At 57.1% G+C, this 12851-nt stretch overlaps 1 protein-coding gene and 1 long non-coding RNA gene across 6 annotated transcripts in view; one reads left to right on the forward strand and one right to left on the reverse strand.

The window, feature by feature from the left end:
• On the forward strand, positions 1–5189 carry LOC129526697 (uncharacterized). The gene is made up of 2 exons (XR_008671425.2): positions 1–3778; positions 4163–5189. It is a non-coding gene; the product is annotated as an uncharacterized lncRNA (long non-coding RNA).
• The window catches only part of AKT1 (AKT serine/threonine kinase 1), a 26916-nt gene continuing 19185 nt past the window's right edge, over positions 5121–12851 (reverse strand). For all 5 annotated transcript variants that reach the window (XM_055361709.2, XM_055361712.2, XM_063698227.1 and 2 more), the window contains 10 exons: positions 11589–11736; positions 11017–11148; positions 10879–10944; positions 9821–9889; positions 9360–9485; positions 9157–9285; positions 8784–8998; positions 8271–8358; positions 6507–6609; positions 5121–6180 (listed from right to left, as the gene is read on the reverse strand). In XM_055361709.2, the coding sequence (XP_055217684.1) occupies positions 6101–6180; positions 6507–6609; positions 8271–8358; positions 8784–8998; positions 9157–9285; positions 9360–9485; positions 9821–9889; positions 10879–10944; positions 11017–11148; positions 11589–11736 (1156 nt within the window). In that variant the 3' untranslated portion in view covers positions 5121–6100. The remainder of the gene's footprint in view (positions 6181–6506; positions 6610–8270; positions 8359–8783; positions 8999–9156; positions 9286–9359; positions 9486–9820; positions 9890–10878; positions 10945–11016; positions 11149–11588; positions 11737–12851) is intronic.

Raw genomic sequence — 12851 nt, forward strand, 5'->3', positions numbered from 1 at the left:
TATGTATATATATAATCTCTTTAAAAGACAATTGCCTAGGCCAGCTGCAGTGGCTCACACCTGTAATCCCACACTTTGGGAGGCTGAGGCAGGCGAATCACCTGAGGTCAGGAGTTCAAGGTTTGGCCAACATGGCAAAAACCCATCTCTACTAAAAATACAAAAATTAGCCAGGTGTGGTGGCGCACACCTGTAATCCCAGCTATTGAGGAGGCTGAGGCAGGAGAATCACTTGAACCCAGGAGGCAGAGGTTGCAGTGACCTGAGATTGCACCATTGCACTCCAGCCTGGGCAACAGAGCAAGACTATCTTAATTTTAAAAAAGGCCAGGCGTGGTGGCTCACGCCTGTAATCCCAGCACTTTGGGAGGCTGATGCTGGCAGATCACCTGAGGTCAGGAGTTCGAGACCAGCCTGACCAACATGGTAAAACCCTGTCTGTACTAAAAATACAAAAAAAAAAAAAATTAGCTGGGCATGGTGGTGGGCGCCTGTAATCCCAGCTACTCAGGAGGCTGAGGCAGGAGAATCGCTTGAACTCGGAGGCAGAGGTTGCAGTGAGCCTAGATCGTGCCATTGCACTCCAGCCTGGGTGACAGAGCGAGACTCTGTCTCAAAGAAAAAAAAAATTTTTTTTAATTGTCTATACAGATGCTCCTCAGCTTACAATGGGTTACATCCAGATAAATCCATCACGAGTTGAAAATATTGTTAAGGGCCAGGCGCGGTGGCTCACGCCTGTAATCCCAGCACTTTGGGAGGCCGAGGCGGGTGGATCACGAGGTCAGGAGATCGAGACCATCCTGGCTAACACAGTGAAACCCCGTGTCTACTAAAAATACAAAAAATTAGCCGGGCCTGTTGGCAGGCTCCTGTAGTCCCAGCTACTCGGGAGGCTGAGGCAGGAGAATGGCATGAACCCGGGAGACGGAGCTTGCCGTGAGCCGAGATCGCGCCACTGCACTCCAGCCTGGGTGACAGAGCGAGACTCCGTCTCAAAAAAAAAAAAAAGAAAATATTGTTAAGGAGCATACTGAATGTGTATAGCTTTTGCAACATTGTAAAGTTGAAAAATTATAAGTTGAACCATTGTAAGTCAGGGACCATCTATACATAAAGAACTCCTAACAGGCAGCAATTAAAAAAAAATCCAAAAATGGGCAAAGGACTTGAGTAAACATTTATCCAAAGAATATATAAAAACAGCACACACATGAAAAGCTGCTCAACATCACTGATTATCAGGGAAATGCAAATCAAAACCACAATGAGATACCACCTCACACCCATCAAGATAGCTACTATTTGAAAACAAAACAAGTGTCGGGGAGGATATGGAGAAATTGGAACATTTGTGCACTGCTGGTGGGAATGTGAAATGGTGCAGCCAGTGCAGAAAACAGTAGGCAGTTCCTCAAAACACTAAACATAAGCCTGGCACAGTGGCTAATGCCTGTAATCCTAGTGGTTTGGAAGGCTGAGACAGGAGGATCACTTGAGCCCAGGAGTTTGAGATCAGCCTGGGCAACATAGTGAGACTCTGTCTCAAAAAAATGAAAGGAAAATAAAAACTAAACACAGAATTACTGTTTGACCCAGCAATTCCACTTCTGGGTACAGACACAAAATAATTGACAGCAGGGACGTGAACAGGTATTCTACACAAGTTTGTAGCAGCATTATCCCCAGTAGCCAAAAGATGGAAACAACCCAAATGTTCATCACGGGACAAATGAATAAACAAAATGTGGTCTATAGATGCAATAGAATAGTATTCAGCCTTAAAAAGAAATAAAATTCTGACATGCTACAACACAAATGAACCTTAAAGATACTATGACTGAGTGAAATAAGCCAAACACAAAAAGACAAACACTGCATGATCTCACGTATATGAAATCCCCAGAGGGCTGGGGAGCTACATTCATTCATTTATTCAAAATATATTTATTCTAAATGCAACACAGTATACTGGATTGTATGTGTATACTGGAATAGAAAACATCAGTGGGAAAACTGGTAAAATCCAAAAAATAAGCCAATAAAGGAGATAAAATGAGACAATCGGCAATACTTATTTAATACAAAAAAAGACAGGAAAGGAAAGGAAGAACAAATGGAATGTATAGAAAAAGAGCAAGATAGTACATTTAAGCTCAACCATATCAATAGTTGCATTAAATGTAAATGGTCTAGACATCTTAATTAATGGGCAATGATTGTTGGACTTTTCTTTTAAATAACAACAAAAAAAAACCCTACATGCTGTCAGCCCCTTCTGTAGCTCTTTCCCAGACTTGCTAGAAGCAAAAAGATGAAATAATTTTCTGTTGTATGATGAAGTCAGCCTTTGAACAGACATTCACTGGAAGTGACATCTTCTGGGAAGGCAGGCCTAGCCCTTATCCTGACATGCCCCAGTAGCACTCTCAGCTCCTGGGACCTCGTCTACAACATTGAGGCCCCCAGACCCAGAGACCTGCAGAGCCTTCAGTTACCCACACCTGCTGAAACGTAGGAGGTCTAAGTGCTAAAGTTGTTATCTTTTATTATCTTCCTCCCTTCCAGGCCGGCCTTGCGCTGGAAAGAGCATGATGTGGGCGTGTGAGAAACAAACTCACCCATCCACACCCGAAGAATGGACTCAGAGACCGTAGAACAGCGAAAGTGAGACTTTTAATGATAGTCTTGCAAGATCGGGTGTCTGATGAGCTGGCACACCCAGCACAGTTTCAACAAGCAATTTATCCCCTCGTGTGCAGGTCGCTCCCCCGGTTCCTCATAGGCTGAGTACTATGGGGTCACAACCTTCCTGGACGTCACCTATTGGTTGTTGGGCAGGGGCTTTAGGTGTTTTCTTTAGGGTTGTCTTGCTGCATTTTGTTGCAGCCCACAATGCATTGCAGTCCTAGTTAGCTCAGGGACTCTTCAAGTATTTGACTTATGACCTAAGTAGCTGGGCAGGCTGATACGAACAGACAAAGCGAGCTATTTTGGAGGCTAGTAAACTTTCATTTTAGACTAAACTTTGGTTCAGGTGAGGGAAACTAAGGGACGGGGGCTGGCGGCGACAAACCGGCGTTGGCTATCCAAGCAGGGTCCTAGTATATCCTGTTGCTTCCGTAGTTTGCTGACCTAAGCTGATTTTAGACACTTTGTCTTGGAAATGGACACTTTATGCATTGTTTCCTTCAGGGTACTTCCGACACAGGAAGGAGAGCTTCCTCTTGGTTGGCGTATTCCTGTTACAACCTCTCCAGACAGCCCTCGCTGTTCGGCAGGCCCTGGTGGGGCTGCAGGATCCTGGCCCTCTCCACCCGCTCTGGTCTTGCTGGCCAGGACTGGACTGCCCCTTGCAAGGGCACCTGCACCTCCTGGAAGTTTCCTCTCTGAGACGTGCATCTCCTTGCACATCTCACCCCTCACTGACACCCTCCACCCCACCCCTGGGATGCTGCCTCCTGCTGTAGATGGTTCTGTCTGGGGCAGCTAGGAGGGTCGGGAAATTCTCAGAGGGTCTCCATTTCTGCGTTCATTTTGTTAGGTCCTCAGCCACTTGTAACGGGGACATAACACAGGGTCATGTCTGTATTAATGCCAATGACATTGAAGCCTCTCTCTCTCTGGACTATAGAACTATCCCTAAGAGGCCAGGTGTGGTGGCTCACACCTTGTAATCCCAAGGTTTTGGGAGGCCAAGGCAGGAGGATCACTTGAAGCCCGGAGTTCAAGACCGGCCTGAACAACATAGCGAGACCCTATCTCTACCATAAAAAAGGTAAGAAATGGCCCTAAGGCAATCCTATATTGTCAGAGGGGGCCCTGCTGGGAGAAGCAGCTCATGCTCCTCAGCCGGGCTGTCTGGGAGATGCTGCCTCTGCCTGACCATTTCCATACCTTGGTTACTTTCAGTGATGCTTTGCTCAAAGTTTGTGGATATTGGAAGGGCATTGCTGTATTTTTTGGTTTCTAAGAGTCACATTATTGATAGATCTGAAATCCAGATGCCTCTCACCCTCGGAACATCGTTTACTGTGTCATGTTTCGTGTATTTCCCAAAAAGCGGTATCAGTTTTGCAGCCTGTTAGAACTGAAGCAATAAGGGATCACCCAGAGGAGAGCTTCGGGCTGCTCCAGATGTGGCTGTTCTTGGCTCCCACAGACCCAGAACATCCTCGCCAGCCTGTGCTCCCTATGGGGCACCCCCTCCAGTGGAAGTGAGGGCAGCCACGCACCCCTGGGAATGCCTTAGAGAGGGGCCAATTGCCATCGCCAGGGGCCTGACTCTGCAACCATCCACACCTACGGGGAGTCCATTTGAGAGATGAGGAAGCTGAGGCTCCAAGCCCCTGGCTCGTGCTGGTCACCCAACCGCCCGGAACCTGGTCGCCAGCCCGCTGTCAGTTGCTTGGCAGTGGACTCCTCTCCTGGCTCAGGGAGCGGTTCCGGCAGGCGTCCACCAGGTGGCAGCACCGGCACATTCTGCAGGCTGTTCCGGCTCAGAGCTCCATGTAGTGCTCTGGGGTAACCTGGGCCCCAGCCTGTCCCCTCCCACCCCCTGCAGCCCCTCCTCCCACCCCCTGCAGCCCCTCCTCCCGCTCTGTCCAGCTTCGAACAGGCCACTCAGGCCTCCCAGCCTTTCTTCCACCGTGGCCCAGGCCATGACCTTGGCCCCAACTCTGGGCCCTGCCCTATCTGTTCTTCCTGGCGGTCTGTCTCATTCACTGCCCTACCCAGGGGAACAGCAGCTGGGGCTGGGGGGCAGATGGCCACGTGGTCCAATGGTCTCCTTCATGGCTGGGGTGAAGCTGGGTGGGGTCAAGGGAAGAAGAGGTGGATCCCAACGGGGGCAGGGCCAGCCAGGGCCTCCCATCTCCCCTCAGGCCAGGCCTCTCGAGATGGGGGAGGAACACCTTCCATGGGAGGCTGCCCCTGGGAACAGGCCTGCAGACTCCCGCCTCAGCCCACCACACAGCCTGTCCCCAAACCTGCTGGGGTGGCGGTGCCCACCAGGAGGACCTGGGGAGGACCAGCTGCTCTGAGGATGCTGGTTCCCTCCCAGGACTCCCCACTCCCTCCCTGGCCACCCACTCCTCCACCCAGCAAAGTGAGCCAAAAACTTGAAAAGCAACTTTTATTGAAGAATTTGGAGGGAAGGTTTCATATTATAATAGTAAAAATACTAAAGTTGAATGTTGTAAAAAAACGCCATGGTGCAGCGGCAGCGTCTGGCCAGGAGGCGTGGAGGGGCCCAGGGATGGCCACCCCCACAGGGAGTCAGGGAGGGCCTGGGGCGACAGCGGAAAGGTTAAGCGTCGAAAAGGTCAAGTGCTACCGTGGAGAGATCATCTGAGGGGGAGGCTCCCGGTGGGACAGTCACCAAGAACTGTGACACAGAAGGGGAAGGGGAAGGGCTTTCCTGTCACAAAGATTAAAAACCCCCAAAATGCATTTGAACAACATAATACACAATAACAAATTTAAACCTTGCTCCTCTGTCCCACTGGGTAAATCCTGGCCCATCTCCCATCCCTGGTCCCATCCCAGGGGCCCAGCCTCCGATGACGTCCTCAGAGACACGGCCTTAGTGCTGGGGGGCTGCTGTGTGCCTGCCACCCCCAGGAGAGGGTGCCGGCCAGCATGCCATAGTGAGGTTGCATCTGGTGCCACCAGGTTGAACTGAGGCCCAGGGCCCCAGAGAGATGACAGATAGCTGGTGACAGACAGCCCAGGGCGGCTGGCTGACAGAGTGAGGGGACACATGGGCAGGACTTGCCCGGCCCCCCAATGCCACATTGCGCATAGCTGCAGAAGTCCTTAACATTTCCCTACGTGAATCGGATTGTTCTGAGGGCTGAGGCCACACCCGGAGAACAAACTGGATGAAATAAATTAAAACCCGCAGGACAGTTTTCTTCCCTACCCCGCTGCGGGGGAGGGTGCTGCCCACAGCACAAAAACGTCTTTCCATCTGGGCTCGAGAGGACAGCGTGGCTTCTCTCAAATGCACCCGAGAAATAAAAACCATTAAATACAGATCACGGCACGAGGCCGCCTCTCCATCCCTCCAAGCTATCGTCCAGCGCAGTCCACCGCCGCCTCAGGCCGTGCCGCTGGCCGAGTAGGAGAACTGGGGGAAGTGGGGCCTGCGCTCGCTGTCCACACACTCCATGCTGTCATCTGTGGATGTAAACAGCTCAGACCCGGGCGCCCCACCTCCCTGCCACCTCCACCCACCCACAGCTCCAGTAGGAAGCCAACCTCTTAAAGCGCGGCCAGCACGCTGCCATACTGCCAGGAAACTGAGACAGGGCCCCACAGATTGACACAGGGACCTGGGCCCTCAGAGCACTGCCTCCCACCCTGATCACTGGCACTCTCCAAAAGGAACCTTTTTAAATATTTAGATTTTAAAACATCTGAAGCCAAAAAAGCTGAACACTGCAGGCCTCTCTGAGTGTGGAGAGAAAAGGGAGTGGGCGGGGGCAGGCACAGTGGCCCCTCACCTTGGTCAGGTGGTGTGATGGTGATCATCTGGGCCGTGAACTCCTCATCAAAATACCTGGTGTCAGTCTCCGATGTGACCTGGGGCTTGAAGGGTGGGCTGAGCTGCAGAGGTGGGCAGACGGGACAGTCAAGAGCTTCACTCCCCACTCCCAGCACACCCTCAAGTGTGCTCAAGACCCTCAAAGCACCTGGATCTCCAAGGGGTCTCCAGGCAGGACTGATGTCAGAGAGCAGCAAGCCACCAGCCCCCAACAGAGGCAGCTCTGGGAGGCAGGGACATGAGGGGTGCAGCAGCACGGAGACAACCCTCAACAGCTGAGACGCAAAGCTGCCCTCACAGCAGCCCCAGCAGGCGACAGGAGGTAGTGCAGCCCAGCTCTGAGAGACCCTCCCTGCTACCAGGAGGTGATGACTTTATTTTTCCTTTTTCTTTCTTGTTTTCTTATATTTCTTATTGGTCTTCTTGTAAATTGGGAAAGAGGGAGACTGTGGAACAAGGTGCACCGGATGAGCCCACCCTGCCTCCATGGCTCAGGGACTACAGGACCACAGCCTGCTGGCATCTGGCTGCAGACAGGACTCTCAATGACCCAGGATCAAGGGTGACTATAACGTGATATGCACACATGAGGAGCTGCCAGAGAGCCCCTCAGGTCCCACAGTCAAGGACCCCCTCAAGCACTGCCCCACCCCAGAGTCTGGCCTGGGCACCAGCACTGTCCATTGTCAATTAGCAAGGTCTCTGGTCAAGGCTGGGCAGAGGTTGAGCACTGCCCAGGCCCCCCATACCCTTGGAGGGCAGGGCAGGAGGGTGGCAGGCCTCAAGGCAGGAACGGGGACCAGGGCCAGGGCACCCTGTGTTAATGGGAGGACAGATGCCCAGCTGGGTCCCAGGGCTGCCCAGCCCGACCAGCTGCACATGGCCTAGGACAGGCATTCAGGGGAGGGGCATGCTGGGAATGGGGCAGAAGCACACCTGGTGACAGGGCACCCAGCACCTCAGAGTGCAGGCTTCCGAACCCAGCTGGCAGACCCCATCAGCTGGGGTGATGGCCAGGGCTCCTAGGGTCCCTGAAAGATGAGCACCCAGGATGGCGACTCATGCAGAAAGAGCTGCCTCCCTCCAGGGCGGACTCCCCCATCTGCCAGAAAAGTAGGTGCTGTCCCTGTCCCTGCACAGCCAGAAATAGGGCTGGGCTCTCCTTGCGGCAGAAGGGATTGAGGTCGAACAGGAGGAACTCGTAGAGGCCAAGCGGCAGCACCCCTGGTCCACCACCACCCGGTCTTCACTGCACGGCGTCAGGGAAGGGAACCCCAAGGTTGGCACTCAGAGTGTGACACACCTCCGAGGGGAGGAGGAAACTCAGAGTGTGACACACCTCCGAGGGGAGGAGGAAACTCAGAGTGTGACACACCTCCAAGGGGAGGAGGAAACTCAGAGTGTGACACACCTCCAAGGGGAGGAGGAAACTCAGAGTGTGACACACCTCCGAGGGGAGGAGGAAACTCAGAGTGTGACACACCTCCGAGGGGAGGAGGAAATGAGGACCAGGCCAGTTTCCTGGTGGAACCCGGCAGTGCCAGAGCCTCTGAGCACCAGACGCTGAGGCTGGTGCAGCAAGGCCCTCCTTGTACCAGGACTGCAGCAGGCTCCCGAGGTGAGGGCGAGTGTGTGGGAAATCTGGCGAGCGTGCCACATGCATGCGTGAGTGTGGATATGTGGGGAGCATGCGTGCGCGTGAATATGCGGGGAGCAGCCACACCTTCTTCTCGTACACGTGCTGCCACACGATACCGGCAAAGAAGCGATGCTGCATGATCTCCTTGGCGTCCTCGGAGCCCCCGCCAAGCCTGCAGGCAGGAAACAAGGCCACAGTGTCGGTACCGCCACCTGCCCAGGCCCTGGGCTCAGGCCCCTTCCTCCTGTGATGTAGGGCCCGCCAGACAGGACGTTCCAGGGCCAGGGAGGGGAGCCGGTGGTGCAGCGTCCCTGAGCAGCTGTGGGTAGCAAAGCACCACAGAGCTCACGGCAGGGCAGGGGCTTCCTGAGTGGGTGGGTGCGGGCTGCAGGGTTGGGGACAGAGGCCCAACTGACCCTGGCCTGCCCGCCACTCTGCCTGGGCCTGAGGCTTTGGAGATCAGCCCTGGCCAAGGACATCAAGCTCTGGCTATCAGTGTAGTCTGGGAGGTGCCAGGACCGCCTGGCGCAGGGGCAGGTGCAGCCTGGGGATGAGGGGATGGAGGTGTAGCCTGCAGCCGGGATGGGCGGCCCTCACCTCTGCTTGGGGTCCTTCTTGAGCAGCCCCGAAAGCAAGGACTTGGCCTCGGGACCAAGCGTGCGCGGGAAGCGGATCTCCTCCATGAGGATGAGCTCAAAAAGCTTCTCATGGTCCTGATTGTAGAAGGGCAGGCGGCCGCACATCATCTCGTACATGACCACGCCCAGCCCCCACCAGTCCACTGCACGGCCGTAGTCATTGTCCTCCAGCACCTGCACGGGTGGCAGATGGGCAGGACTCGGCATCAAGGGGTGTCCGGGACACTGCCGGGGGAGGTGTGACATGCTTGGGGCACAGAGAGGACACAGCATTGCGTGTGCTCAGGACGTGGGGACGCAGCAACGCGTATGCACGCAGGTGGGGCGCACACCTCGGGGGCCAGGTACTCAGGTGTGCCGCAAAAGGTCTTCATGGTGGCACCGTCCTTGATCCCCTCCTTGCACAGCCCGAAGTCTGTGATCTTAATGTGCCCGTCCTTGTCCAGCATGAGGTTCTCCAGCTAGGGGAAAGGTGGCCTCAGGTCAGTGCCACCAGGCCCCCAGGGCCCTGCCCCCTGCCTGCCCGCCAGCGCACCTTGAGGTCCCGGTACACCACGTTCTTCTCCGAGTGCAGGTAGTCCAGGGCTGACACAATCTCAGCGCCATAGAAGCGGGCCCGGTCCTCGGAGAACACACGCTCCCGGGACAGGTGGAAGAACAGCTGCGGGAGGCGCAACCTGAGGCACAGCCGTGGCTCGGGCCTCTGCCCCCATGGCCTGCAGGGCTGGGGTTTCTCAGACCGGGTCTCAGGGCATTGGGCACAGGGAAGGGACCAGACCCCAGAGGGCACGGGGGCCTGGAAAGTCTCAGAAGCCCTAACTCAGCAGGAACAAGTCACCCCACAGCAGGCAGCTGCCTGGGCAGGCATCACACCACCCACCCAGCAGGGAGCACCGTCTGGTGCCATGGAGAGTAGCCGAGGCTCCGGGAAGGACCAGCCCCACCATAGGCGGCCCACAGGCCACGAAGTCCATCCCCCGCAGCCCCAGCCCCTACCTCGCCCCCGTTGGCGTACTCCATGACGAAGCAGAGGCGGTCGTGGGTCTGGAAAGAGTACTTCAGGGCCTGCAAGGAAGCGGAGCTGGAACTGTGGCCCCACAGGCAGGACGGCAGCCCCACAGGCAGGACGGCAGCCCCGCACCACGCTGCCCGACACCACGCTGCTTGATACCACGTCGCCGATACCACACCACCCGTAGCCCCACACCACACTGCCCGACACCACGCACCCCCACATCACACACCCCATCACACTGCCCCACACCACACACCCCCCACACCACACCCCCACATCACACTGCCCCACACCACACACCCCCACATCACACTGCCCCCATGCCACGCTGCCCCATGCCACACTGCCCCACACCACACTGCCTCATGCCACACCACCATCAGGCTGGGCCCCGGCAGCCCCTGAGGTGCCAAGGAGTGTTTGAAAGGTGAGCAAGGTGGCCTGGGCTCAGGTCCTCCAGGGTGAGTTGGGACCTCAGCAGGGGACAGTGCTCCCAGCACCAGGGCCTTGGCAAAGGGAGGACACACCCTCCCAGGCGAGACCCACCCTCCCGCCTTCCACCACAGGCGACTGTGCTTTTAAAGCAAAGGCCCCATCTGCAGGAGAATCGTCCCCAAACACAGTGACCTGGAACTAACCAAGTGGCTGGAGCCTGGCCCCCTTCACAGTAAATACCTCCTGGGCCAAGTCCCCAGAACAGGTTCTGCAGGACAGAGCCTGGGCCTCAACAAAAGCCTGGCAGGCAGGGCTGCAGGGCACGGGGAGCGGGGCCTCCTGGAGCCTCGGCAGAGTGCAAGGAAGACCAGGGCCACCTGCCCCACCCACCTGCCCGCACACGGGAGCAGTGAGCACAGCCCCTAGCCCACACTGGGCACCTCCACAGCCTGACCCTCCAGGGCAGGCCTGTCTCACCAGCGGCGGAGTCCGCGGTGTGTAAAGCCCTCACGTGCCTAAGAAGACAGGACGTCGTCCCCTAGAGACAGCCCCAGGAGTCGCTACCTGGCCCCAGCCCTTCAGCCCCATCTGGGCTCCCACTCACTGTGAGGAAGGGGTGCCTGGAGTTCTGCAGGACGCGGTTCTCGGTGAGTGTGTGGGCCACCTCGTCCTGTAAAGCAGGGCTGGGTGAGCTGCCGCCCCGCACCCTCATCTCCACCCTGCCCCACTGCCCCAGCCCCACCTTGGCCACGATGACTTCCTTCTTGAGGATCTTCATGGCGTAGTAGCGGCCTGTGGCCTTCTCCTTCACCAGGATCACCTTGCCGAAAGTGCCCTTGCCCAGCAGCTTCAGGTACTCAAACTCGTTCATGGTCTACGGGCAGGCACCAGGGTCAGCACGCGGCGCTGCCAACAGTGCCCAGCTGGTCGGCATGCGTGGGGTGGCATGAGGGGCCCCAGAGTCAGAGGCAGAGCCAGGAGAGGCACCCACTTCACACCTGGTGGCCTACTGGGCTCACCGGGGAGTCCAAGCTTACAGGGAACACACGGCTGCGGCCCCAGCTCAGAGCATGGGGTTCAGGGAAGGGTGGGGTAACGTTGCCCAAGCCTGGCAGGGCTCAGCAGCCCCAGTTTTCCTCTGACATAGGGAAGAGGACCCACCTGGGAGGCAGCTGCGCCCTACACGGAAAACCGGCCTAGGTGGAGATGCCGTGGAGTAGTGTCTCCTGGGCCGAGCTGGGACCCCATGACCCACCCAGCCCTCCACAGTCCAAGGCAGCCCCAGGCACAGGCAGAAGTGGGGACAGGCCTCACCACGCGGTGCTTGGGTTTGGCCAGGGACACCTCCATCTCTTCAGCCCCTGAGTTGTCACTGGGTGAGCCCGACCGGAAGTCCATCTCCTCCTCCTCCTGCTTCTTGAGGCCGTCGGCCACAGTCTGGATGGCGGTTGTCCACTCCTCCCTGCAGGAGGTCAGGTGAGGCTGCAGGCCTGCACCAGATCAGGAGCTCCACCCCATGTCTTTCACCCACCCTCCAGCCTCACAAGCGTGGCCCCACAGCTGTCGGGGTCCCCAGAGACAGCCCTGAGGAGGCCACCACTTGACCTGGTCTGGCCACATACACTCAGGGTCACGAAGCCCTCTTGGACGTGGGGGACACCCAGGCTTAGCCCCCCAGCAGGACTCTGTCCCCACAACCGGACTCCAACCCCCAGCAGGACTCAGGCCCACAGCAGGACTCCGCCCCCCAAGCAGGACTCCGCCCCCCAGCAGGACTCCGCCCCCCCAGCAGGACTCCGCCCCCCCCAGCAGGACTCCACCCCCCAGCAGGACTCCGCCCCCAAAGCAGGACTCCGCCCCCCAGCAGGACTCAGGCCCACAGCAGGACTCCGTCCCCCCAGCAGGACTCCGCCCCCCAGCAGGACTCCGCCCCCCAAGCAGGACTCCGCCCCCGAAGCAGGACTCCGCCCCCCAGCAGGACTCCGCCCCCCCAGCAGGACTCCGCCCCCCAGCAGGACTCCGCCCCCCAGCAGGACTCCGCCCCCCAAGCAGGACTGGCCCTCTCCACCGGGTTTTTCTTTTTTTGAGATGGAGTCTTGCTCTATCGCCCTGGCTGGAGTGCAGTGGTAAAATCTCAGCTCCTGCAGCCTCCGCCTCTCGGGTTCAAGCGATTCTTGTGCCTCTGCCTCCCAAGTAGCTGGGATTACAGGTGTGCACCACCACACCCAGCTAAGTTTTATATTTTTAGTAGAGATGGGGGTTTCACCATGTTGGCAGGCTAGTCTCAAACTCCTGGTCTCAAGTGATCCGCGCACCTCGGCCTCCCAAAGTGCCGAGACTATAGACGTGAGCCACTGCACCCAGTCCCTAGCCAGGTTTTATCTCCAGCCTCAGTTTCCCCACCCAAACCCCACAGGCAGGACTGGGCCAGTTTCCAAACTGGGCTCTGAGGAGGGCCTGGGAGCACTGGGAAGTGAGGATGGCTACAGGCAGAGGTGCCAGCACCCCGCCATCCCTGTGTCCCTCCTAAGCGCTGGGGCTGCCCAAGCGCCTGGCCTGGCCGCCACAGCCCACGTA

Source organism: Gorilla gorilla, chromosome 15 (genome assembly GCF_029281585.2).
Source record: "Gorilla gorilla gorilla isolate KB3781 chromosome 15, NHGRI_mGorGor1-v2.1_pri, whole genome shotgun sequence".
Classification (NCBI taxonomy): domain Eukaryota; kingdom Metazoa; phylum Chordata; class Mammalia; order Primates; family Hominidae; genus Gorilla; species Gorilla gorilla.